Here is a 27,635-nt window from a genome sequence, read left to right as displayed (position 1 = left end):
CTGCAGAAACAGAGAGAGTGCGCAGAGAGTCGATTGAATAATGTTGTAGCTCTTCGGGTATCCTTCGTAATACTTCACGTTATACAACACAATCAGAACAATCGATAGACTCCACAGAGCGACAGCAGTCACACTCATAACAATCTCAAACACCTTGCATCCGATTGAGTTGATTCCAATAGCTCTTTCCAACATGTTCAGTAGACCCAGGAACACAGAGAAGGAAAGACAAGTCCACGCTAAAATTCAACATAATCAAATTCAGATAAAGAAATACACTAACTCAGAACACTTCATAGTAAAACAAAAATTATATGACTCGTTTGAAGACATTTTAGGAACTGAGCTGAATAATATATTTAGCTCATTCTCATAATCATGATCTTTTAAAAACTTTTTTTGTCAGACATTTGTCTATATTTTATGCAGGCCGAAAGCTGCCTGTAGCCTATCAACGAAAAACCAAATTTTCCAAATAAGTCGGAGAAACTTCTTAATAACTAATGCACGATGGCACCAAAGCAAAAAAAACGGAGGTGTTTTAAACTTCTAAGAAGTTGATTAAAGGTAGTGTTATACTCATACACAATGAGTATAGTCAATTGAATTGCAAATGCTCTCGTACAAGTTGAGATAGGTACTTGCGCCGCGAATGGCAAGTTTAGTCGTTACATTCAAATGGTTATTTTCTAGAATGGGCGATTGACTCTAGTCGAAACTACTGAGCTCAAATGAGAAGCGTTTGCAAGAATTAAATTAGACTGAGCGTTAGCGCTGCAAATTGGAGAATGAAGAATAAGAATGATACAATTTAAGAAAGAAAGTTTGTTCAAAGTTTAATCACGCATAACGGAAGCAACTCTTGGATTTGTTTATATCGTGAACGAATGTATTTCCTTTACAGACAGAGTGAACAGACAAAAACTGCTAAAATGGGAGGAAGTGTACATCAACTGAACTTAAATGGCATTTGCCCTTCAAATGGAATTTACAACAACTAAATAAAATAAAATACGGATATGGATACATGAAGGGTATCCATTGCCGTATGACATTTCCCCCTCTTGGAGAGAAAAATAAATTACTAATTAAAATCAAAGAATTAATAAATATTCACCGGTTACTAAGTAAAAAAAATATTAAATAATAGATAAAATAAAAGTTTATGAAAGTTTTGCTTTATTCAAGTTTATTCTCTATCGCTGTTTTTTTTGCATTTTCTGCCTGGAGAACAGTCATCTCCCGTGGTAGATTTTGGGGTTCCTCAACCCATTCATTAGAATCTCTCGCAACTCCAATGTCCTGATTATCGGTGTAGCCTTCTGTGCTTCGAAGTTTTTCAATAATCGTTTGTGACTTCTGGGTCTTTTTCTTCAAGGTTCGCTTGCTTTTCCGAATTGAAGACGTATCGGAATCTGATGTTTCGCTAAGTGTGAGTTGGCGCTTTGAAGTTTTTCGCAAAATGGGTGTAGGCTTTGGTTGCACTGATAAGGCTATTTGCGCCCCAGATGGTCCTGCCGTATTTGATGTAGCCAATTGCGGTGCGATTGGACTAAATCTAAGTATTTGCGTTAAATCGGGTCGATTCAGGAATGCCTCGTGGTGTTTCGGATTTCTTCTGGGAATTCTAATTTTTAACGATCTTGCAATATTACTGGCTGTAGAGATGCATGACCGTCCTGATGAAACAACACTCACATCATCAGTTTGTCTCCTATTACGTTTAATCTTTTTGTCACCAGTGTTTTTCCGAATAAGATCTCGCTTGTGTATCTAGATTTTTTGTTCGAGGGTTTTTTCATTGATCTTTTTCGGACGTCGCTCTATATATTGTGTGAGTTCCGTTTCTCTTTTAGCCCGTATCCCAAATTTAGCGATATCCGAGTTCCTAACCCGTACTTCTTGTTTGTGTGGTTCTTGTATCACACTCGCCGTGGGGCTTACTTTGCACACAGTGCTTCCTGGTGCTAGCACCTCATATAGGCCATCCAGGTTTTTCTTTTGACGTTGGTTATCGTGTAGCTTGCGAGCCAACTTCACCTGAACGCTACGTTCCGAGCAAGGGATTGGGCGGCAAACGGCGTCTGAACTAATGAAACGTTCTTCTCCGTCGTTTCGTTTCTCTTGCTCAGTTCTCGCAAGGGTACTTGCGGCGCAAATGACACGCTCAATCTCCGTGTCAGAACATAGAGCCGTATCCGCCCACTGTTCTTCTGTCAGGTAGGAGCGGCCCGGAATTGTATCTTCGTCTAAATAATAATTAATTATTGCATTATAATTGAGATTTTTACTATCAGATTTAGTAGTGATATTTGATATAGGTGTGTTACATTTTCTCCCGAAGTGTGCTTCAAATGGTGTGATATTTATTGTTTTTTGTTTTGATATTCTTAATCGTTGTATTATTGCTTTTAGTGAAGTTTCGAAATTAAATTTTTTATTTAATTGTGATTTCATGCGAGATAATTGTCGTTTAATTGTTTGAATAATACGTTCTACTAATCCGATTGCTCTATGATCATTCGCTGGTGCATATATAGGTGTAATATTTTTTTCAGTACAAAATATCTCAAACTTTTTTCCTGTGAAAAATCTAGCTTGATCTAATCTAATAGTTCTAGGTACTCCGTGTTGATATATATATATTTATTTAAGAGTTTGATTACATTTGGGCCTGATGCATTATTTACTATTTCTGCTGTGGGTAATTTAGAATATTTGTCTATACTTGTAATAAAATATTGCTCTTTGCCTTTCTCATTTAAAATTGGTCCACCAAAGTCTAATTGTATTTCGTCGTTTGGTTCACTACATTTAGGTAGAGGTGTCCATTTGCGGTGCGGAATCACTGATTTGAGGTTCTTACCAATTTCCGTGCAAGCTTTGCACTCACTGGCTTTTGCCAGTATATCTCTGTGGATGTAGGGCCACCAGATATTTTGGGCTAGGGAGCGCATGGCGAAACTTCCTGGGTGCGTGGAGTGGATATCTTCCAGCACCGCGTCCTTGATTGATTTGGGTATGGCAATTCTTTCATCGAGGCAGACACACCCATTTTTGACGCTTAAATCTCTCCAATATGCGAAGAGATAAGGGCTTATCTCTTGTAATCGATCCGCGTCGTTTCTGATCACACAGTCCCTCACTTCTTTTAGTATCGCATCCTTTCCTGTCAGTATGGCCAAGAACTTCTTACTGAACACTTTATTGAGTGTCTCAGTAAACATCATGTCGTCGGCCTCCTCTATCATACTACCAGGCGGGGTTTCTGTGTGTGATGTTGTATTGCATCCAGGTGTTGAAGGAGTCGTGTCTGAGAAGGTTACTCTCGACTTTGTAGGGGTTGATTTAGAGCGGGTTGCTTTGGCCTTTGACATTGTTTTTATACTGTTTATTGAATTGTTTGATATGAGAGATTTTTTGTGTTTATTCACAAAGTAGTGTTTTGTAGGCTCAATTTGGGCAAAAAGCGAGTGATTTTTGTGTAAAGGGTATTTATACTTAGGAATTTGTGCTTTCGCGCTTAATTCAGTGTTATTAGGTGGATTACTTGATTTAATACCATTAATGGGCTGTATTGGGGATAATTGTTCAGATTGTTCACATTCTTTACTGTCTGACATGTGCACCTCTTTTGCAGCGAATTTGTTAATGGAATGTGAATTATTGACTTTACGATTATTTAGTGCAAATTGTAATTTTGTAACTTTAAGTGGCATTTGCGACGCAAATGGGTGTTCAAAATGTGAATTAATTTTAGAATTGGGGAGTGTTAATTGCGGTACGAATGGTGTTTTCAATGGTGAAGTAGTTATTTGTGATGCAAATGCTTCCTTGCAATTAGGTGAATTAACACTTAGTGATGTGGGTAATCGCGGTGCGAATGGTCGTTTTACTTTTTGCAAAGGCAAATTTGACTTTAAAATGCTTTTAAATTTTTTAGTTGCTGTCTGTTTATTTATAATTAGATGTTTCATTGAATCACGGATTTTTGAAATTGTTGCTACAACAAAATGTTCGTCGTATGTAGATATCTTTTTAGCTCTGGCAAATGGGTTCCTGGAAATGAAGTCAACGAGGCCCATCTTTGCACCTGGCATATGTTCAATTGTGAAATTGTACGGAAGTTCTCTATCGATCCATCGAGACAGTCGACTATTGTTTGATTTGTTAGATCGATGTTCTTTAAGTATGGACAATAGGGCTCTATGATCCGTCACTACCGTATAATTTTTTCCGTACAAATAGTATTTAAAATAGTCAATTGACCAAACTATCCCCAACAGTTCCAATTCATTGACACTGTAGCGTTCTTCCGTTGAATTGAGAAATCGTGACGCGAATGCTATTGGCTTCCAACCATCTGGTGTGTTTTGTTCTAATGCTGCCCCCAATCCTGAACGTGAAGCATCACATTTTACGCGAACATCCAATTTTGGATTGTAATGGCTATTTTCTGTACTGTTTGCGATTTTTTCTTTAATCAGATTAAAATATTTCGTGTGTTCATCTGTCCAGATGAATTTTACAGATTTCTTTAAAAGTGGTCTAAGAGGGTGACATAATTGTGCTAAGTGTGGTATAAATTTGCCGATGTAGTGTACTGACCCTGGAAATGATCTAAGTCGTTTTAGTGTTGTTGGTGGTGGTATCGTTAAATTGCTGCTGTTTTGCTTTCTAAAGGTGATATTCAAGTCTGTGTAAATTTATAACCTAGCCATTCTATTTCCGATTTAGCAAAGTGACATTTCTGGAGGTTAATTCTTAAGTTATCGTCATCTAATTTTTTGAGACTCTTGTAAACGTATGCTAAATGGTCTGCTTCAGTGCCGGTACTAACGATTATGATATCGTCCAAGAAACAGTATGTGTTTTGCAAGCCTATGAGTGTGTAATCCATAGCTCTTTGGAATTCTGCCGGCATATCTGTAAGTCCATAAAAACCAGTTTTGAATCTATATGTACCAGTATTAACAATTGTTGATGGCTTGTTATATAGTTGACGGATTCTTCAACATCACTTTTTTCCGGCGATTGATCGATTTGGTTTACATTTGATTTTTAAGTTTTCCATATCGGATTCTGCAACTTTTTCGGTTTGCGGCATTTTCTGACGAAATGACCCATAATACCACAATTATTGCATTTCTTACCATTCGCAGGACAAATCTGCGTATGATTGTGACTCCAACGGAGACCACAATTCGTACAAACACTCGTATATTGATTATTTTGAGGGACAGTTGGGTAGCGTGTGAAGTCTCAATTTGTTAAAGATCCAATCGCGTTGCGATTGCGTACTGGGTTACTATTAATGAAATTCACAGAAGTAGTACCTGACATCAAGTTTTGGTTTATTTTATGCTGATTCTGCGCTCCCTTTTCCATTTGTATGGCTATCTCCAATGCTTTTGGTGGTTCTACTGTTTCCTTCAACAATTCTTTCTGAGTCTCGTGATCAAGCATATTTAATATGAATGCATCACGAATCAGCGTAGTTTCTTCACTTCCAAGATTGCAATTTTCCGCCAATTTTATGAGACGACCATAGAAACTTTCCACCGACTCTCCTTTTTGCTGCTTAGACGAGTAGAAAACGAAGCGATTGTAAGTTATATTACGAACCTTTGTGAATGAGTCCTCCATTGCCCGCCACAAGTCTTTAAAAGTTTGTTTCTCTATCTGAAAATGAGGGTATTGACTCTTGAAAATCCGCCGTCCCTCTGTACCAATGCTCAGATATAGCAACGATATCGTCTTCTGCACAAAAATTCCCCACGGTTTGTCTCCACAGAGAATCCCCATTTCTTCAACCTTTTTACAACGGTTTTTCCAGTTTACTTTCAATTGCTGATTTCGAACTTTACGATCTCTTTCCGTTGCCTGTGTGTGGTTTTCTACCGGTTCATCGTAGGTAGGTTCAAGCGGGTAAGTCAACGTTGCAGGGGGATCATTTAACAGGGTGTCTAATTGTATCCCTTCCTTAGCAAGTAGAGCCAGTTTCCATTGCTGCGTCCATTTGTCCCACGTCAGAGGAGGTGTTGCTGTCGGTTTCTCCCAAAATGCTTCTATGTGGAGTGGTGTTTTCTTTGAGTCCGCTGCTGACTGCGCCATGTTATACTCATACACAATGAGTTTAGTCAATTGAATTGCAAATGCTCTCGTACAAGTTGAGATAGGCACTTGCGCCGCGAATGGCAAATTTAGTCGTTACATTCAAATGGTTATTTTCTAGAATGGGCAATCGCGGATCGCGGTGCGACTGACTCTAGTCGAAACTACTGAGCTCAAATGAGAAGCGTTTGCAAGAATTAAATTAGACTGAGCGTTAGCGCTGCAAATTGGAGAATGAAGAATAAGAATGATACAATTTAAGAAAGAAAGTTTGTTCAAAGTTTAATCACGCATAACGGAAGCAACTCTTGGATTTGTTTATATCGTGAACGAATGTATTTCCTTTACAGACAGAGTGAACAGACAAAAACTGCTAAAATGGGAGGAAGTGTACATCAACTGAACTTAAATGGCATTTGCCCTTCAAATGGAATTTACAACAACTAAATAAAATAAAATACGGATATGGATACATGAAGGGTATCCATTGCCGTATGACAGGTAGATAGCTTAGGGATGCTTGGGTTCATTACGATGGAATTCTATGTTCAAAATGGCCAGTTCAGATTACCCTGCCTGTTTATAAACAATTATGGTAAAATGACAAACAAAAAGAAGATACAAACAATTAAATTTAGTGAGTATTGGTTTAGTTTATACTCAAGAGTTGTTTTCGTGTGATTTAATTACAAAAATTGCTGTTTGTAAGCTGAGTAAATTCACATGAGAGAATTCTTTTCGTGTGTGTCATGCGGACTGGATACTTGTTCTGAAAATATCCAATACCATATTTAGTTTAAACTTTTTGTGTATGACGAACTGGTGGAAAACCACACGCAAGCAACCGAACGCGACAGAAGGATTCGCAATCAGCAACTAAATTGACTTGGCAAAAAAGAAGCAAGAAAAATCAAGGAAAGGGGCATTTTGTGTGGCAGCAAACCATGGGACTTCGGATCTGCAGAAATCGAACCAGAAGGCCGCAGAATCTTCAAAAGCAAACATCCACACCTCCTCATTGAGAAGGAACCGATGAAGGAATTTTGGCGTGTAATGGAGCAATAATTGATTAAAAAAAATTGCAAAAAAACATAAGATTGCTTTGTTTTTTTCTCGTCGAAGCAACAAAAAAGCGAATCTCTTGAGAGTTTCTATGGAAGACTCATAGAAGAATCGGAGAATTGCGGCCTAGGGACGAGGAAACAGCACTAATACGCGATGATTTCATATTGAATATTTTGAAATACGGGACAGAAAAAGAACTTGTTGGGGAAACGGTGTCACCAACCAAAGGACTAGAAATGGCCATTCAGGTAGAAATGAGAGTTCAAAACCAGCAATAGATTAATGACAAATATTAACACGAACACTCAATCTGTGTTTAAAGTCAACAGTTTTCAAAATCGCAATCGCTCCACGAACTACCAACAATAACAAAAAGGTTACAATCGCAACAAAAAAGTCCCCAATAAATACCAATAAACTGGCATCTGTGCAAATTGTGGTAAGCGCGGGACCTATAATTGCCGTCAAACCTGCCCCACAAAAAGAAAAAAATGTAACAACTGCAAAATTTTAAACCACCGCGCCAAAAAGTTTGGCAAATCTAAGAAATCACAATCTCAAGCGCCACAACAACAATAAACAAACAAACAAAAAAACGTAAGTCAGATTGAAACAACAACTACTAAAGGTGATGACGAAGAATCTGTTGACTACATAAATGGTTACGTAGAACTGTACAAACAAGTATATGATTCAAACTTCGTCAGTGAATCTGACAACTATGTTGCTGCTATCTCTAGTGATCAATTAAATAATCAATTAAAAAATCAATTTAAAAAAAAAACAAAGATTAAATACCGATTATATAAGTGTTAATAGACTCAATTGTACAACATCTAACTATTACAAAAAACGGCCAACAAGCATATTTTTCATCCATAGATCTGAAATATGGATACAGTCATTTATAAGTACACAAATACACTGCACAACACTGTAGTTTTAATATATTTTAAGGTGAATCAACAGGTACATATAATTTTTAAACTGGATTTTACGGCCTGACTGACATGCTTTTTGAACTTCAAAAAGCAGTGGACCATGCACTTATAGGCCTTCAAAACACATATTGCTTCTTAGACGACATCATAAAAGTGAGTACAGGATGAGAATCCGATCATAAATTATGTTATCAAATGTCTCAAAAATTTAAATGAAGATAAGTTTCGCATCAATCTTCAAAAATGTCATTTTTCTCAAAAAAAACTGAATTGCTTGGTTACAAATTTACTCAAACAGTTATTTCGCCACTCGAAAGTAGAATCGCAGCCATTCTTACAACACCAACACCAACTTACACTTATACGATTTGGCAGCAGTACACTATATTAGCAAAATTATACCATATCTAGCAAAACTTTGTCAGCCCTCAGAATTTTATTCAAAAATTGTCCACAGATAAAATAGCACAAAGTACTCAAAATTGCCACTATAATCCCGAACCAGATGTTACAGTAAAGTGCGATGCTTCCCGATCCAGACTTGGTGCAGTACTTGAAAAAAAGCTCAGACTGACGGAAAACTATTGCATTCGCATCGCGTTTCTTCAGTCCCACAAAAAAATGACACGGCGCAAAGGAGTTGGAACTATTGGGAGTTGTATGGTCAATTCACTAATTCAAATATTACCTTTGCGGTAACAGTTTTACATTAATTACAGATCACAGAGCCGTTCGCATAAACATCATTCGCATTAATCCTACAATAGTTGACGTTGCCGGTGGTTTGATCTATTCTATACAATGAACACATGCCAGGAGCAAAAAAATGTGTCTCTTAGACTAAATTTCTAGAAATACTTTTTCAAAATAAAAGAATACTTCAGCATACGATGAACAATTTACAAATTTATAGTGGCAACAATTTTTAAATTTCGGAATTCCTTTAAACACTTTATTGAAAATAGACAATTAGCATTACAGAAATTAAATATCATTCTATAGCGAAATTCACTCAATTCGAAATTAATCGAGCCATTCGCACCGTAAACACAAACACTAAAATGCAAAAATTGCTTATAAAGAAAAAATTTATATCATATTAAAAAATCAACTTCATTTGCTTCACACGTAGACTCAATAATCCCAACTCAAAACGTCATTCTTGTCGCAAATGCCCTCCTCACATTCGAAACAACCATTTGCACTAAACACACTATCTTTAAATAAGTCAATTTTTTTAACGAATTCGCTGCAAGTACTTTGCAAAAATAATACTGTAAAGAATGTGGACAATCTGAACAATTAGGCCAAATAAGCCCAATATTTGATACCAATCAATAAGTTGCCATTGTATCTCTGAATTAAGCGCGAAACTCAGAAATTCCACCTATAAGTTCCAAACACCCAGAAATACCTCGCTATCTGCCCATAATTTTCTTGCGAAAAAGTTCACCGATTTCAACTTAATTGCGTCTACTAGAAAAGTGCCTCGGAGAAAATCTTTCAAATCAACATCAACAAAAGCCCGAGTATCCTTCTAGGGCATTTCCCCAACAAATACATCACGCGGCACCAAAAATCCATCCACAACGGAAGTGACCCATTCTACCAGTGCACTAGACACATCCAATGATCTCAGACTGTCTGAAACGATCAATAGAGACTTCAGTAGAAAAACTCTTGGCCATTCTGACGGGAAAAGATGCCATCTTAAAGGTTGTCCTGAATTGTGTCTTAAGAAACGATGAGGAGAGATTGAAGGACCTCAGTCCTTATATAGATTCACTCCGGCTAGACATGAGTGTCAAGCATGGGTGTTTTTGTCTCGAAGAGTGGATATCAATTCCCAAAGCGATAAAAGACGCTGTAATAGAAGGTATTCTTTCAATACATCCGGGGAGCTTTGCGAAGCTATTGTTAGCACAAAATGTTTGTTGGCCATATGTTCAACGGGGATATACTAGCAAAAGCTGGTGAGTGCAAATCTTAATCAGATATCTGTACGAACTTTAAACAGGTGATGCCGCATAGCAAATGTCATCATTATCTATTTGTGTTGAACCGAATGACAATCTAGAAATAGATTTTGGTGGTCCTATTTTAACGTAAAGGGAACAAAAAAGTATTTTCGAAAAGGCATTGATTGGTATTCCAATTATCCTGTAGTAGAAAAAGTAAATAACGCTTCCAGTCCAAATGTAATTATATTATTTAAAAAAATACAAAAATAATCACGGGATACCAAAAACAATTAAACTAGATCAGTGTAGATGCTTGAAGATAAAAAAGGAAGAAATTTGTTCTGAAGAAAATATAGAACCAATATATATATATATATATATATATTCCTGCACATGATCATAGAGCAATAGGTTTTGTTGAACGTCTCAGTCAAACTATAAAACGACAAATATCATGTATAAGGGCACATTTTAAAAAAATCATTTACAATATCCAATACATGCAATTGTTCAAAAATTAAGAATAACCAAACAAAAAACAACCAATATAACACCATTCGAAGCAAATTTGGGCAGAACGTGTGATACACCGGCATCTAATATAACAATTAAATGAGATAGTAAAAACCTTAATATTAAAAAAAATAAACATTAATTAGTTAAAGATGCAATTGCAGGCCGCGGCACATATTTAACCGACGAACAGTGGACGACACAGGGTTGTGTTTCAATGTTGAGATCAAAAGTTTTTTCTTTCACCGCGATTGCTCAAGCCCATGAACAACAACAAACCTGCAAGATGAGGAAACCAGACTCAAGTGGTCAGACGTCATTGCGCGACCCATCCCAAGTACTGAAAGAAGCGCCCAGTTTAAAATAACTCGCAAATTCCACACTACCCATGGACAAAAGAAAAATCTGGATATATTGTACAAAGTTTTATAACTTTACATTACCGTGGGCGAAGTGAGCCCATCATCAAGTCTAATTAAGAAACCGAATAGGCCAGAAGTGAGGGTGCGAAACTCAGAAATTGCAAAATTCTGAACAAAGCATGAAAGAGACACCGATCTGGCTCAATACGCAGATAGAAGGCCACCTAAAATCAACGCAAAGACGCTTGAACAGAATATCCAAAAACAGAAGAAAGGACCTCCTCAGAAAAAATCCCGGTATTAAAAAAATCGAACACTCTAAGAAACAACCTGACGATGTTAAACGTTGAACAGCTGATCTGAATCCCATTAACCCCACAAAAAGGGAAGTGTCCTTATTGGAAGCGGAACAAAAACAATCAGATAAAAACTGTTTTAAAACTCGGCAATCATCATGTAATTATACAATTAAATAATATTCTATTACTATTTAAAAGGTGACCAAGTATCAATTTTTTGATTTTTTTTATTATAATCTTCATTATCTCTCTTTACAGGGGGAAAGGTTATACGGACTGGATGTTTGCTCGGAAAATATCCATTACCGTTTTTTTTAACTTATTTTCTTATTTTTCAAGGGCAGTAATGTATTTCAATTCCCTTCAACCTTAGTTCATTCATCATCAATTTTGCAAATTCCAGCTTGTCCATGTTCTACAAAAGAAAACTCTAATCACGTTGTCATACGGCAATGGATACCCTTCATGTATCCATATCCGTATTTTTTTTTATTTAGTTGTTGTAAATTCCATTTGAAGGGCAAATGCCATTTAAGTTCAGTTCATGTATACTTCCTCCCATTTTAGCAGTTTTTGTCTGTTCACTCTGTCTGTAAAGGAAATACATTCGTTCACGATATAAACAAATCCAAGAGTTGCTTCCGTTATGCGTGATTAAACTTTGAACAAACTTTCTTTCTTTAATTGTATCATTCTTATTCTTCATTCTCCAATTTGCAGCGCTAACGCTAAGTCTAATTTAATTCTTGCAAACGCTTCTCATTTGAGCTCAGTAGTTTCGACTAGAGTCAATTGCACCGCGATTGCCCATTCTAGAAAATAACCATTTGAACGTAACGACTAAACTTGCCATTCGCGGCGCAAGCGCCTATCTCAACTTGTACGAGAGCATTTGCAATTCAATTGACTATGCTCATTGTGTATGAGTATAACATGGCGCAGTCAGCAGCGGACTCAAAGAAAACACCACTCCACATAGAAGAATTTTGGGAGAAACCGACAGCAACACCTCCTCTGACGTGGGACAAATGGACGCAGCAATGGAAACTGGCTCTACTTGCTAAGGAAGGGATACAATTAGACACCCTGTTAAATGATCCCCCTGCAACGGTGACTTACCCGCCTGAACCTACCTACGAAGAACCGGTAGAAAACCACACACAGGCAACGGAAAGAGATCGTAAAGTTCGAAATCAGCAATTGAAAGTAAACTGGCAAAACCGTTGTAAAAAGGTTGAAGAAATTGGGATTTTCTGTGGAAAACAAACCGTGGGGAATTTGTGAGCAGAAGACGATATCGTTGCTATATCTGAGCATTGGTACAGAGGGACGGCGGATTTTCAAGAGTAAATACCCTCATTTTCAGATAGAGAAACAAACTTTTAAAGACTTGTGGCGGGCAATGGAGGACTCATTCACAAAGGTTCGTAATATAACTTACGATCGCTTCGTTTTCTACTCGTGTAAGCAGCAAAAAGGAGAGTCGGTGGAAAGTTTCTATGGTCGTCTCATAAAATTGGCGGAAAATTGCAATCTTGGAAGTGAAGAAACTACGCTGATTCGTGATGCATTCATATTAAATGTGCTTGATCACGAGACTCAGAAAGAATTGTTGAAGGAAACAGTAGAACCACCAAAGGCATTGGAGATAGCCATACAAATGGAAATGGGAGCGCAGAATCAGCAGAAAATAAACCAAAACTTGATGTCAGGTACTACTTCTGTGAATTTCATTAATAGTAACCCAGTACGCCATCGCAACGCGAAAGGATCTTTAACAAAACGAGACTTCACACGCTACCCAACTGTCCCTCAAAATTATCAATATACGAGTGTTTGTACGAATTGTGGTCTCCGTTGGAGTCACAATCATAAGCAGATTTGTCCCGCGAATGGTAGGAAATGCAATAATTGTGGTATTATGGGTCATTTCGCCAGAAAATGCCGCAAACCGAAAAAGTCGCAGAATCCGATATAAAAAACTCAAAAATCAAATGTAAACTAAATCGATCAATCGCCGGAAAAAAGTGATGATGAAAAATCCGTCAACTATATAACAAGCTATCAACAATTGTATGAACAGGTGTACGATTCAAACTATGATAGTGATTCAGATGACTATGTAGCGGCGATTTCTTCTGATTCAGCTCATCAATCGGAACCACTGAATGTGGAAGTGCAAATGGGGGAAATAAGAACATCTGCTATGATTGACTCTGGAAGTGCCGTCAGCATCATAACAAAAAGTTTAGCGAACAAAATCATCCGATCCACAAAATCAGCCAAATGGACAGATACAACAGAAAAAAGGAATTTGAAAACTTTCTCAAACGAACCAATCAAAGTCATTGGGCACTTGGAAACCACAGTAATCTACAATCAATGGAAAGACACATCAGCAATGCTGACTGTGGTAGACGATGGGCACAAAAACATCATCGGAAGAGATCTGTTCACTACATAGGGACTTGCAGTTATTCAACAACAACCAGAAACTGGTAAATGTGTTTATAACATCAATAATTCTACATGTAAAATTAAAGAGACAATCCCGACGCAATTTCCACATCTAGTATCAAGAATTGGCTTATCTAAAACACATGTAGCGAAATCAAAGTTTCATCAAAAGTTTACAGCAAAGAATCAAAAAGGTCGACGTGTTCCGATAAACCTCCAACCTAGAGTGTCAGAAGAATTAGAAAGATTACAGACTGAAGGTCATATCAAAAAACTATCTAGTTGCTCTGATGAACATTTTATCTCCCCGATCGTAATCACAGTGAAGAAAGATTAGTCGATAAAGCTAGCATTAGATTCTAAAGTACTAAATAAAGCAATACATAAAAATAAATACCAAATGCCTAATATCGAAATGTTAATTGATACCATCTCACAACACCTTACAAATACACAAAACGGCCAACAAGCATATTTCACCACATTAGACTTAAAGTATGCATATAGTCAACTAAAACTGCATCACGACGCAGCAAAACACTGTAATTTTAACATCATATGTGGCGAATCTACTGGTACATATCGATTCAAAACTGGTTTTTATGGACTTACAGATATGCCGGCAGAATTCCAAAGAGCTATGGATTACACACTCATAGGCTTGCAAAACACATACTGTTTCTTGGACGATATCATAATCGTTAGTACCGGCACTGAAGCAGACCATTTAGCATACGTTTACAAGAGTCTCAAAAAATTAGATGACGATAACTTAAGAATTAACCTCCAGAAATGTCACTTTGCTAAATCGGAAATAGAATGGCTAGGTTATAAATTTACACAGACTGGAATATCACCTTTAGAAAGCAAAACAGCAGCAATTTTAACAATACCACCACCAACAACACTAAAACGACTTAGATCATTTCCAGGGTCAGTACACTACATCGGCAAATTTATACCACACTTAGCACAATTATGTCACCCTCTTAGACCACTTTTAAAGAAATCTGTAAAATTCATCTGGACAGATGAACACACGAAACAATTTAATCTGATTAAAGAAAAAATCGCAAACAGTACAGAAAATAGCCATTACAATCCAAAATTGGATGTTCGCGTAAAATGTGATGCTTCACGTTCACGATTGGGGGCAGCATTAGAACAAAACACACCAGATGGTTGGAAGCCAATAGCATTCGCGTCACGATTTCTCAATTCAACGGAAGAACGCTACAGTGTCAATGAATTGGAACTGTTGTGGATAGTTTGACTATTTTAAATACTATTTGTACGGAAAAAATTTTACGGTAGTGACGGATCATAGAGCCCTATTGTCCATACTTAAAGAACATCGATCTAACAAATCATACAATAGTCGACTGTCTCGATGGATCGATAGATTACTTCCGTACAATTTCACAATTGAACATATGCCAGGTGCAAAGATGGGCCTCGTTGACTACATTTCCAGGAACCTATTTGCCAGAGCTAAAAAGATATGTACATACGACGAACATTTTGTTGTAGCAACAATTTCAAAAATCCGTGATTCAAAGAAACATCTAATTATAAATAAACAGACAGCAACTAAAAAACTTAAAAGCATTTTAAAGTCAAATTTGCCTTTGCAAAAAGTAAAATGACCATTCGCACCGCGATTACCCACATCACTAAGTGTTAATTCACCTAATTGCAAGGAAGCATTTGCATCACAATTAACTACTTCGCCATTGAAAACACCATTTGTACCGCAATTAACACTCCCCAATTCTAAAATTAATTCACATTCTGAACACCCATTTGCGTCGCAAATGCCACTTAAAGTTACAAAATTACAATTTGCACTAATAATCGTAAAGTCAATAATTCACATTCCATTAACAAATTCGCTGCAAAAGAGGTGCACATGTCAGACAGTAAAGAACGTGAACAATCTGAACAATTATCCCCAATACAGCCCATTAATGGTATTAAATCAAGTAATCCACCTAATAACACTGAATTAAGCGCGAAAGCACAAATTCCTAAGTATAAATACCACTTACACAAAAATCACTCGCTTTTTGCCCAAATTCAGCCTACAAAACACTACTTTGTGAATAAACACAATAAAACTCTCATATCAAACAATTCAATAAACAGTATAAAAACAATGTCAAAGGCCAAAGCAACCCGCTCTAAATCAACCCCTACAAAGCCGAGAGTAACCTTCTCAGACACGACTCCTTCAACACCTGCATGCAATACAACATCACACACAGAAACCCCGCCTGGTAGTATGATAGAGGAGGCCGACGACATGATGTTTACTGAGACACTCAATAAAGTGTTCAGTAAGAAGTTCTTGGCCATACTGACAGGAAAGGATGCGATACTAAAAGAAGTGAGGGACTGTGTGATCAGAAACGACGCGGATCCATTACAAGAGATAAGCCCTTATCTCTTCTCATATTGGAGAGATTTAGGCGTCAAAAATGGGTGTGTCTGCCTCGATGAAAGAATTGCCATACCCAAATCAATCAAGGACGCGGTGCTGGAAGATATCCACTCCACGCACCCAGGAAGTTTTGCCATGCGCTCCCTAGCCCAAAATATCTGGTGGCCCTACATCCACAGAGATATACTGGCAAAAGGCAGTGAGTGCAAAGCTTGCACGGAAATTGACGAAGATACAATTCCGGGCCGCTCCTACCTGACAGAAGAACAGTGGGCGGATACGGCTCTATGTTCTGACACGGAGATTGAGCGTGTCATTTGCGCCGCAAGTACCCTTGCGAGAACTGAGCAAGAGAAACGAAACGACGGAGAAGAACGTTTCATTAGTTCAGACGCCCTTTGCCGCTCAATCCCTTGCTCGGAACGTAGCGTTCAGGTGAAGTTGGCTCGCAAGCTACACGATAACCAACGTCAAAAGAAGAACCTGGATGGCCTATATGAGGTGCTAGCACCAGGAAGCACTGTGTGCAAAGTAAGTCCCACGGCGAGTGTGATAAAAGAACCACACAAACAAGAAGTAAGGGTTAGGGACTCGGATATGGCTAAATTTGGGACACGGGCTAAAAGAGAAACTGAACTCACACAATATATAGAGCGACGTCCGAAAAAGATCAACGAAAAAACCCTGGAACGAAAAATCCAGAAACACAAGCGAGATCTTATTCGGAAAAACACTGGTGACAAAAAGATTAAACGTAAAAGGAGACAAACGGATGATGTGAGTGTTGTTTCATCAGGACGGTCATGCATCTCTACAGCCAGTAATATTGCAAGATCGTTAAAAATGAGAATTCCCAAGAGAAATCCGAAACACGACGAGGCATTCCTGAATTGACCCGATTTAACGCAAATACTTAGATTTAGTCCAATCGCACCGCAATTGGCTACATCAAATACGGCAGGACCATCTGGGGCGCAAATAGCCTCATCAGTGCAACCAAAGCCTACACCTATTTTGCGAAAAATTTCAAAGCGCCAACTCACAATTAGCGACACATCAGATTCCGATACTTCTTCAATTCCGAAAAGCAAGCGAACCTTGAAGAAAAAGACCCAGAAGTCACAAACGATTATTGAAAAAGTTCGAAGCACAGAAGGCTACACCGATAATCAGGATATTGGAGTTGCGAGAGATTCTAATGAATGGGTTGAGGAACCCCAAAATCTACCACGGGAGATGACTGTTCTCCAGGCAGAAAATGCAGAAAACAGCGATAGTGAATAAACTTGAATAAAGCAAAACTTTCATAAACTTTTATTTTATCTATTATTTAATATTTTATTACTTAGTAACCGTTGAATATTTATTAAATTTCTGATTTTAATTAGTAATTTATTTTTCTCTCCAAGAGGGGGAAATGTCATACGGCAATGGATACCCTTCATGTATCCATATCCGTATTTTATTTTATTTAGTTGTTGTAAATTCCATTTGAAGGGCAAATGCCATTTAAGTTCAGTTGATGTACACTTCCTCCCATTTTAGCAGTTTTTGTCTGTTCACTCTGTCTGTAAAGGAAATACATTCGTTCACGATATAAACAAATCCAAGAGTTGCTTCCGTTATGCGTGATTAAACTTTGAACAAACTTTCTTTCTTAAATTGTATCATTCTTATTCTTCATTCTCCAATTTGCAGCGCTAACGCTCAGTCTAATTTAATTCTTGCAAACGCTTCTCATTTGAGCTCAGTAGTTTCGACTAGAGTCAATCGCACCGCGATTGCCCATTCTAGAAAATAACCATTTGAACGTAACGATTAAACTTGCCATTCGCGGCGCAAGTGCCTACCTCAACTTGTACGAGAGCATTTGCAATTCAATTGACTATACTCATTGTGTATGAGCATAACACACGTTTAAGCCATTGCAAATTCTTTTTCATCTGTGTGATCACCTTATGATTTCTTTAACTTCCTTTCTGATATTACTTGTACCTTTTCTTTTCCTTATTTCATTTATGTTCTCTTAGATCAGTTGCAATTTAAAATTAGATTTTCAAAAGCAATCTCCTCTATCTAACTATTCATTCGCGTCGCGAATTCCAAACTTTGACAGTAAATTTCAAAATCATATCTAATAAAATTGCAATCGCACTGCAATTGCTCAATCTGAATAAGTGGTAGTGAATCGTGGCATAATTAACCAAAAGTAAGCTTCAGCACTATAACATTGTGATAAACAAGTGCAAGATTTTTTGCGGGAGTTAGCGTATGAGGAAAGCGACCGATAAAAATTTCTGCCTCGATAATTTTAGCTGCAATGCAAGCTTTTTCGGCACAGTTAAATACACTTTTCACTGAAAATGTTCACAAAATCAATGTATGACAACAAAATTGAATGCCTGAAACTGTTTCGTCAGCACTCCAAGTTATATTGTGCTTCACGAAAACATATAAATGAACTAAAAGTCTCAGCCGAAAGTTGATTAGAACTTAAACTGAGAATGTGGACAAGGCATATGTAGTGAAGCAAAATTAAAAGGCTACAAAATCGGCTTCTTCCACATTCTACCAATGGCAAAATTTATCTGCCAACGTTATATTTATGCTATATCATGCTTTCTACTGTGCCCAGAAAGGAAGATATTACTGGACAAACAAAAAGGGGCGTAATTTGGGACCACTTAAAATATTATCGAACACAAACTGTTGTGGCCGATCATTTTGAAACAACTGATTTCATAGTCAATAAACAAGTCGATTACTACAAACAATGCAAGCTAAAAAAGACAGTTTTTCATCTTAAATCCGTTTTCCTGAAGTAATTTATGAAATTGATGATTTTAGATCAGTTGTACCAAGGCTTAAGGTGTCGAGGAGTGGTTTTGGTTAAAAAAAAACAAGCAGTGTGAATATTTAGTTTTCAATTTTTTGTATGAGACCACATGAAAAATCGTGTGCTTACAAATAACTGCATAGTACGTAATTTTTAACATCTTTTTCCATTGTAAAGATTATCGGATCTTTTCTGTTAGCGCCCCCCGCTTAGTTAGGCACCCCCATTTATAAATGTGTAAACATATTGTTAAAGCTAAGTAATCTCATACGTGAACATATACGAGCAATATGCATTTACTAAAAGCTAGCACAGCAATGGTTTGAAAGTTACGTATTCAACCAAAATTTGTTGCATATAACGCAAGCATCAATAGAAATTTCTATATTAGATCATTTTTGGTGTTATCGGCTACAATAAGGGCTTGAAATTTTAAAACTTTTCAAGAAAACTATTCTAAAATGCCTTCAATCTACCTAGACATTTTCAATGAATTACAAATATCGCTCTTACAATTCGTGAAAACTTAGATTTTTTGGGGGGTGCAAATTTATCGGCTATATAAGGCTGGGGGGGGGGGGCTAGCAGAAAAGATCAAGGATTTCTTCATGAGAGTTTGGCTAACGGCCACGAGAGATTATTTGATTTTACTTGCTAATTTACATGGAGTCGCATGTGAATCCTGTGCAACAACATAAACCTATTCTGTCCCCCCGAAACAGCTTGGGGACTTGCAAGAGAGCTGAAGTGAAAAGAGCCCATTGAAAGAGAACCGAAAATTTATTTAAATTGTTCGTCGAGAAATTAAGCAAAACTTTGCAGCTAATTAAATTGCTTTCTGAAGTGAGACTACCAAATTCTCAACCAATCATAACCGAGTATTTGAGAAATGAATTTTTAATATTTTCTAGTAAAAGAAACTGAAAGCGATTTAATTATTTATTATCTTTAAATTATCTCCAGCCATGGCCCTGTCCCAGCGGCTTATGGGACTTGATATGAAATTATCACAACCGATCATGAGACAAACTAACCAACTGCAGTACTTTTCTACTTTTCTTGGTAATCAACTAACAATTTAGGGTAATTAAAGGCAACGCTTTGCTTTCGGCTCTTTTTAAATGAATGCAAGTTTTGGAGCTTTCTGATGTCGGCTTTTTATAATGTCGGTTCTCTTCATGTTACCCCCCGTTTAGTGGGCATAAAACTATTGCAGCTATAGGCATACATTCTTACTGTCGGGCAGAAACAGAATTGATCCCAAAACCATCTTCAGAACTTTTAAAAATTATGCTAACAGCAACAATTTTATCTTTTGGCGCTTTTCCCCGCAAAATAGTTTGTCAGCAGCCGATTGATTCTGTTTTAGAGTGCATTCAACAAGGTCGGCAAAAATTTAAAGTGTAGTTACATTTTTTTCAACTGTTTCTTTCAACAAAAATTTGGGTAAATTAAATTATTAGAAGCACTATTGGTCAAAAAATAGAAAAACCGCCGAAGTTAATCAATTTCAGTAATCATCTTTATGAGCTAACGACCCTACCAAATAAAGTAGACCATTTGGTCCATTTTACTTCTTTATATCCAGAGAACATATCTAAATACATGTAATACTAGATTATGCTATAGTAAAACATTATAGTATGATACTTTACAATATCATTGTCTCAAAAATACGCAAATAAGCGCAATTGTAGGAATTAGGATCAATAGATGTGGGCACTGTCTCGTAATGACGAATCAGATATAGACGAATAGACGACTGCAAAACAAAGAATCCATTGGACTTGTTATTTTTGTGCAAAATGAAATAATATTCATTACTGTTCGTGTCTCATTTAATTGTTTATTTAACTCTATAGTTGTTATTTAATTGACTTCACCTATTGCCGCAAAAGCTCGGGAATATTTGACATCCCACAAGATATCATTGTGAAATATGCGCCGAATCACAAGAGTGGCGACAGCCAGCAGAATGAACAAGAACCTGCAGCCAACTCTCCGATCGAATATCAGAGTAGCAACAGAGCGAAGGGTGGCTTTAGAAGGTAACGCCATCTTTAAGAATGCCAGCTTCCACTTACAAACGCTTCTAAAAAACAAAAAAAATATTAATGTTAGAAGCTTCAACATTGTTTTAGATGAGAAAACAACCTACTGTAAATTGTGCAGGAGGTTAGCTTTGACAAGAAGCTCTACTTGTTTAGCTTGATAAGAGTTTTCTATAATAGTTCCCTTCAACTGTTCTCAAAAGAACTGAGAGGGAATGCTTTCTGTATCGAAAGTACATTTTTTTCTCAAAATTATTTGACATATTATAATTCTATTTCGTATTATTCCATGTTTCATTTCATGTTAATTATGCAGATTATTCCCAAAAAATCCCCGAAAACCTTCCCCCAAAATAGCACCACGTATTGATTTTAAATGTGCACTCATCAATCGTTGAATTTGTATTCCTTGTTACCATGCTGCTGGGTTGCAGTATTATCCTGCGTCCAAGCAACTACATTTATTGCTCCTTATAGAATAGTTTCGGCAATGTTTTCTCCCAACCATGCGATAAGAGCATTGGGTTTCTTAAATAAGTGCTTTCAGAATTTAATTTGCTTATCGTTTTTTTTCTGAAAAATTTTCATCACTTTTTTTGCAATATTTCAATTTAAACTTATAAAAAGTTAATGAAGTTTGTTTCTAGTATTTTTGTAGCGTTTAGTTCATATTTTGCAGTTGTTATTTTGCAGCAAAATTACCGCCTGAAAATCGAGAAAAAATCTTTTTCATCAATTGGTAAAACTTTGACAGGGCACTACAGCAATAATGGAACAAATCAAACTCAGTGCATGCTGCATCGCAATTAATTTCGGATGCTTGTTTAGCAATAATATTTCGCAATCTGATCATCCTTTTACAAAAATATTGCCTAAAATCAGGCAATATAAGCATCCGCTATAGGCTAGGGAACCATGCACTTGAAAGCAAACTCTATGATGTTCCATTCAAAGCTGGCAAGATCTGTTTTGTCTAAAATGGCTCCTAATTCCAATGATCCAGCACTACCAGTTTTCTGACTAATCTGCCACGGCAGTGGTATCGCAGAAGATAAAACGAAACGAAGTGTAACTAAATCTTCCTGTGACCCTTTTGGAAGATCTCGTATACATTCGGGAGATGAGAGGAGACTCACGAACTGTTTATTTTTAGTGCCAATCCCAATAAAGTTAACGATCAAAAATCAAAAATTTTCCAGGAAGAGGAACAATTTACCAATTATTCGAAAAAGTAAGCAGCGAAATGGTTGAATTACATGAACATGTTCCCATGGATAGAGAACGACAAAGTTTGCGATCTCGTTTCTAGTAGTACCCGTAACGAACTCCAAGTGCGAATCATTTCCGCGCTCGTATTAATGCAAGTTTTTCTTTAAAATCAGTACTGCATCATTACAATATCAATTCTATTAGTCATATTAGACTTGAATAGCACTTGACAAGTTGATACCCAAGTCAAAACTAACTTTTCAAAAAAATTTGAGTGAAAATTGCGGTATTCAACAAATTTTGTGGCGTGCCGCGAATTCGGGATTAATTTATAGCCACTTTCCTGGGCAGCTTGTAAAGCAACCACAGCTATTCGAAAAAGGTCAAACAGCAACCCTGTGGTCAGAGGGTGTAAAATTAATGCGTTCCCAACCAGTCGTCAGCCATTTTTAGCCGAAAATCACCGAAATTTTGTAAAGTCCAGAAATACCAGAAGTTGTTAAAAATTAAACATTATCTTGCTTGGGATCAAAAACAAAAAATCAACTCTGATGCCTCTGTAATTTCACACGATGCCCTTATGCTTCTTGCATTCATTTCGTAAAAAAATGTTGGTGTTTTTGTACTTTTTGGTTGGCTTGCGACCGATTGATTCTTGACGGACCCTGATTATCAATGAGACTAAAGATTACGCGGGTGGATTTTTTTCGACTGTTTGACGTTTTCGGGACCTTTCGAGTAAAAATTTAGACTTAGTGACCGTCTGGCATGTGAAAGAAATCAAAATTGGCCCCAGTGTGGCAGGTAGGAAGTAAATATGGCGCAACTCTGAAAACTTTAACATCAGCTTGAACGCACATATGGCAAGTTAAAAAATGACAGGAACCAGCGCATGAATCAGCACTGACTGAGAGTTGCATTTAGACGTTTCCTGTACTGATTCGTACTTGGAGTTCGGTTATTCATAGTACAAAGACTTGTTTTTATTATTACAAAGTGATTCCTAAAATATAAACATTTAAACAAACTTTGATGTTATGGTTGTAAATATTTTATTTATGTTTTAATACAAACACACACAAATATATATATATATATATATATATATATATATATATATATATATGTATATATATATATATATATATATATATATATATATATAAAACAAGAAAATTGACGTAAATTTTTTTGATGATCCTGTCGTTTTTGTTTTTATAAGAAAGTTATAAAATATATACAATAGTTATATAGAACACTAGTTTGTGAAAAATGTGGTAAATGCAACAAACCAAAACATCGGTTTTTTAAAAAACTGTACGTAACAAATGCATATGGTCTTTGGAGACTATGCATAAAAAAGATACATGCAGAAGCAAACAGTATCATTTGAGATGGCTGCTTAAAATGACAGAAAAGTTCGTACCTGATCAGGAACTTTACTTTTTCAAACTTTTACAGGTTTTTTTAAATAAATCTAAATATTTCTTAGAGTTGGAAGACCGTATTGGTTAAAAACCGAGCCCGGGTTACCAGACCAATATAACTAAAGTTATGTAAACGCACCATGGGGGTGTTGAGGTTGTGCGTCCAACCGCATGATGGTCTGAACATAAACAACTTTGAACTCACGAAAGTGTTTTAATAGATAACCTTGGCAAACTTCGTCTCATGGTTTTTCCTGTGGTTTCTAGGATATATGAGTGTTCTTGGATACGATATATCAAAAATTAGAGAACTTTGCACATTTTTCGCACGGTTAATTTGATCTCAATTTCAAATTTCCTCAGGTTCTCTTTGGTGCGTGCAGATACCATTGCTGCCAAAATCAACAAAAATAGTTAGATTAGAAGAGGAGAGGCCATTAATTAAATATTGATTTATTGTCACTTTGAATTTCCACTGCCCTTGCTCGGCGCATCAATTCCTATAAAACTAGTCAAGATCCCACATCTTCCCATACCTCTCACTAAATTTGGCGAATTTGTAATATTCTGTCAGTACTACCAAAGAACCTGATTTCTCCAGTAAGAAAACTGGGAAATATGTTTCTCTGTAAAAATAGTTAAGAAAATGACAAGATACCGATAGAAATATCTAGATTTTGAAACCTTCAAGATACTTTTTTTTCAGATCCGGCAAGAATCCTGCTGATTTTGTATGAAAATTTTGCGAGGTTTCTTAGATCTTTTGAGAGACTCAACTCTTGAATCATAGTGGAACGTTGCCAGGTTTTTCAAGATTCCCAGTCACTTTTTCAGGTCCTAAACATTTACCAGCAGGTCTTACACATATAAACAAAAAATGGCTACAAATTATGGTTTTTTTTCAAACGTATGAAGATGTGATATGAAGATTTTGCGAGGTTTCTTAGATCTTTTGAGGGACTGAATTCTTGAATCATAGTGGATCTAGGCCAAATTTGTCAAGATTCCCATTCACTTTTTCAGGCCATAAACAGTTACCAGCAGGTCTTAAACATTCAAACAAAAAATGGCTGCAAAATTTGATTTTTTTAAACGCCAATGAATCAATAGATTGGATATCATTTTTAGCTTAATTATTGTTCATGCAATTTCCAACACCTGAGCATTCAAATTGCAAAATTGTTTGATATCAACTCGAGTTATCTATCTTGGAAACATTAGATAAGCAGTGGCTCAATACGTTTTTTAAATTTTCATTTGTCAAGATAAGTGACACACCTCACTTTAAACGTACGAAAACGTGCTGACAAAAAAAGCTTCCCAGGTTGACCAAACCTACAAAACTTAGTAAGGCCGTACTACTGCGCCGTATAGTCTAAGGAAAAACCGTACTACGGGGCTTGTTAACTTTTGTACGGCGCTGTACTACAACTGTACCAAGATTATTAAGGTTCAGAACTAAAGCCGTACCAAGATTATTAAGGCGTCTTAGGTAAAATGAAAACTGCAAAGTGTCGGAAAAGTCTCCAGTCAAATTGAAAAGTGAATTTTGAGAATTTTCCAGAATGTTTTGTGTATGTTATCCATTAATATGAATATAAAAGCAAAAATACCCCTATTTGTTTACTTATGACGCGAACAACAAAATTGACGAATTAATACTTTCGTGATGTTATTATTTTATTTTGAGATTCCTTTACGTACAGTAAATTCATCGGAGAACATTCTAAATTCACTTGTTTGGAATCCATATAACAATATCTGGAAAGTGTGCTATACTTTGTTGTGGAAAAATTTCCAACCAAAAATTTTAGGGATCGAAAGAATTAGATTTTAAAACCTACCCTTCGTACTCTTCCATAGCTTCTTCTGTTGCCTGTTGAAGCTCCAGGACTTCTTTCGGCAGTTCCTCGACTTCAGATTTACTCGCAGCCTTGTCAATCTGGACTTTGACACATTGTTCCAGTTCATCAAGGTCGGCTTTGATTGCGATTTGAAATTTGCAATGTCAAAACTTGGGTTTTTATTTTCAATAGCATTGTTTCAGACGAGAAGTTTTGTGTTTGATTTTAGCAACTAAAAATTGTTTTCGCCCGTTCAGCTCCATTTGAATAATTTTTGCTCTATATATTTCGTTGCTGATTGCCCTGAGGTGGATTATAATTCCAATTCGTTTGCACCGGTGAGCCGCTGGAAAAATTCATAAAACAGGAAAAAACGGATTATACGGGCAGCTTCTTTTTGTTGTAACTATGCTGCTTGTTGCTATGTAAAAAAAACCAAAAGTTGTTATCAAGCGGGAAATAATACGTTTATCAAATGCCTTATCTATTTGTTTACAATTCTTGCGTAAAGTGCAAGTTGCGTTTTAATACTGCATAGCTTGTTTTCCTCTTATATAATGAAAAAAGAGCACCTCGATAGTTTAAAACGTTTGCTGAAAAATGTTTCCCTGCTTCAGGAACAAATAAGCGTGAAATGATTGCGATCTAAATCAAAACAAAATTAAAACGCCAAAATAAACTACTCCAGTCCAGTACTCAGCTCATTCTCCCCTCAATGAAATAAAAGAAATTGGAAAGATTTGTGCTTTCGACTCATTTCGCAAATTATTATTCGGAAAAGAATTTGAAAATGGGATGAAAAAACTACAAAAATGTCTAAAAATTTTTATTGTAAGAGCCCAGAGATAAACATGACGCAATGATTTTTTGCAGAGGTTTATTTTACCTAAAGATTCACAGAAGATATCTGATTAATATAGATCAAAATGCGGAATGAATGCTGAATTTGAATGATGGAAAAAGCTCAGAAATCGCCCGAAACTTTTTATATGTTCATTTTCAAAAGAGGAATGTCAAAATAGGAACTTGATTCTATTGACATCATTTATTGGAGGTTCTCAGTCTGACTAAGTATAGATTTCATTTCCTAACTTCTATTAAACGACTGTTTTACGTACGTATCATAACAAAAAAAGCATCTAAGGTCGGGGATGGGGGAAATTCCACATGAGATAAGTTACAGCTAACAAAAGTTACAGCTTAATGAGAGCAATTGGATATCTTTGGATAGATATCACCCGGATCATAGTAACATAGTAAATCAGTGCTGAATCATAGTATTTCTCAGTATGTGTTTTTACTATGGACAGATTATGATAATGTCAATTATTACACTGTTCAGACACAAATCATACAGAAAAAAGGCTCTTTGAAAACACTCTGAAGAGTCCAAAATCCAATTCTTTGTGCACAGTCGAAAAAAACTTTCTGCGAACATTCTGAGCAGTTTTTTATCCAGCAAAAAAACTTAAGCAGAAATATATCTAAAACTACTGCCTTATTCGTCTGAAAATTAAAAGACAATTAACACTCAATTATATCAAATAGGCTTCATTGCATCAAAATCTGTTAGGAAAAAAACACAAAAAATATGTGTGATAACTATTCAAATCTGTTTGTATTTGAATAAGCCTTTGAAATTCGAGTCAGGACTATCGCATTCTCATTCTCGTTCTGCACTCTCGTCCGCAGTTGCAGTAACTTGAGTCATAGACAGCCTCTTGACTTTTCCTGCGACGATACTTCGATGTCGTCCGACCCTTACCCCCCCCCCCCACTAGTTTGTCCTAGATTGTCTTCTGACTCGAGGTAACCTGGATGCCTTGTACTGCGGTATCTGGAAGGTTGAAAGTTTTCAAAAACGTCCCCCCACAGCATTTTTCAATAACGCCCCCCCCCCCCCCCCCACACACACACACACACACAGCTGAATAAAAACCATAAAAATCTGCAAATTAGCCCCACAGGTTAAAAATTCGCCAGGTTCCACCCAGGCTGAGGTCCCAGACCCAAAGTGGATATGTCCAGACAGGTTCAGACGGAAAATGTCTATGTCCAGACCGTCCCAGACTAAAAATGCCTATGTCCAGACCGTCCCAGACGGAAAGTGGATATG

General features: G+C 36.7%; 1 protein-coding gene across 1 annotated transcript; it reads right to left on the bottom strand.

The window, feature by feature from the left end:
* Positions 1-25,771, bottom strand: LOC142358085 (uncharacterized; the record flags this gene model as incomplete). Its single annotated transcript, XM_075409557.1, has 3 exons — positions 25,520-25,771; positions 20,872-21,080; positions 1-239 (listed from the first exon to the last, which is right to left on the bottom strand). Coding segments are annotated over exons 1-3 (465 nt in total), but the record flags the coding sequence as incomplete, so codon positions are not given.
* Positions 25,772-27,635: the final 1,864 nt, after the last annotated feature.

This window comes from Convolutriloba macropyga, unplaced genomic scaffold (assembly GCF_964194025.1).
Source record: "Convolutriloba macropyga unplaced genomic scaffold, txConMacr16.3 SCAFFOLD_2257, whole genome shotgun sequence".
Lineage (NCBI taxonomy): Eukaryota > Metazoa > Xenacoelomorpha > Acoela > Convolutidae > Convolutriloba > Convolutriloba macropyga.
This window is presented reverse-complemented; position numbering and strand designations above follow the sequence as displayed.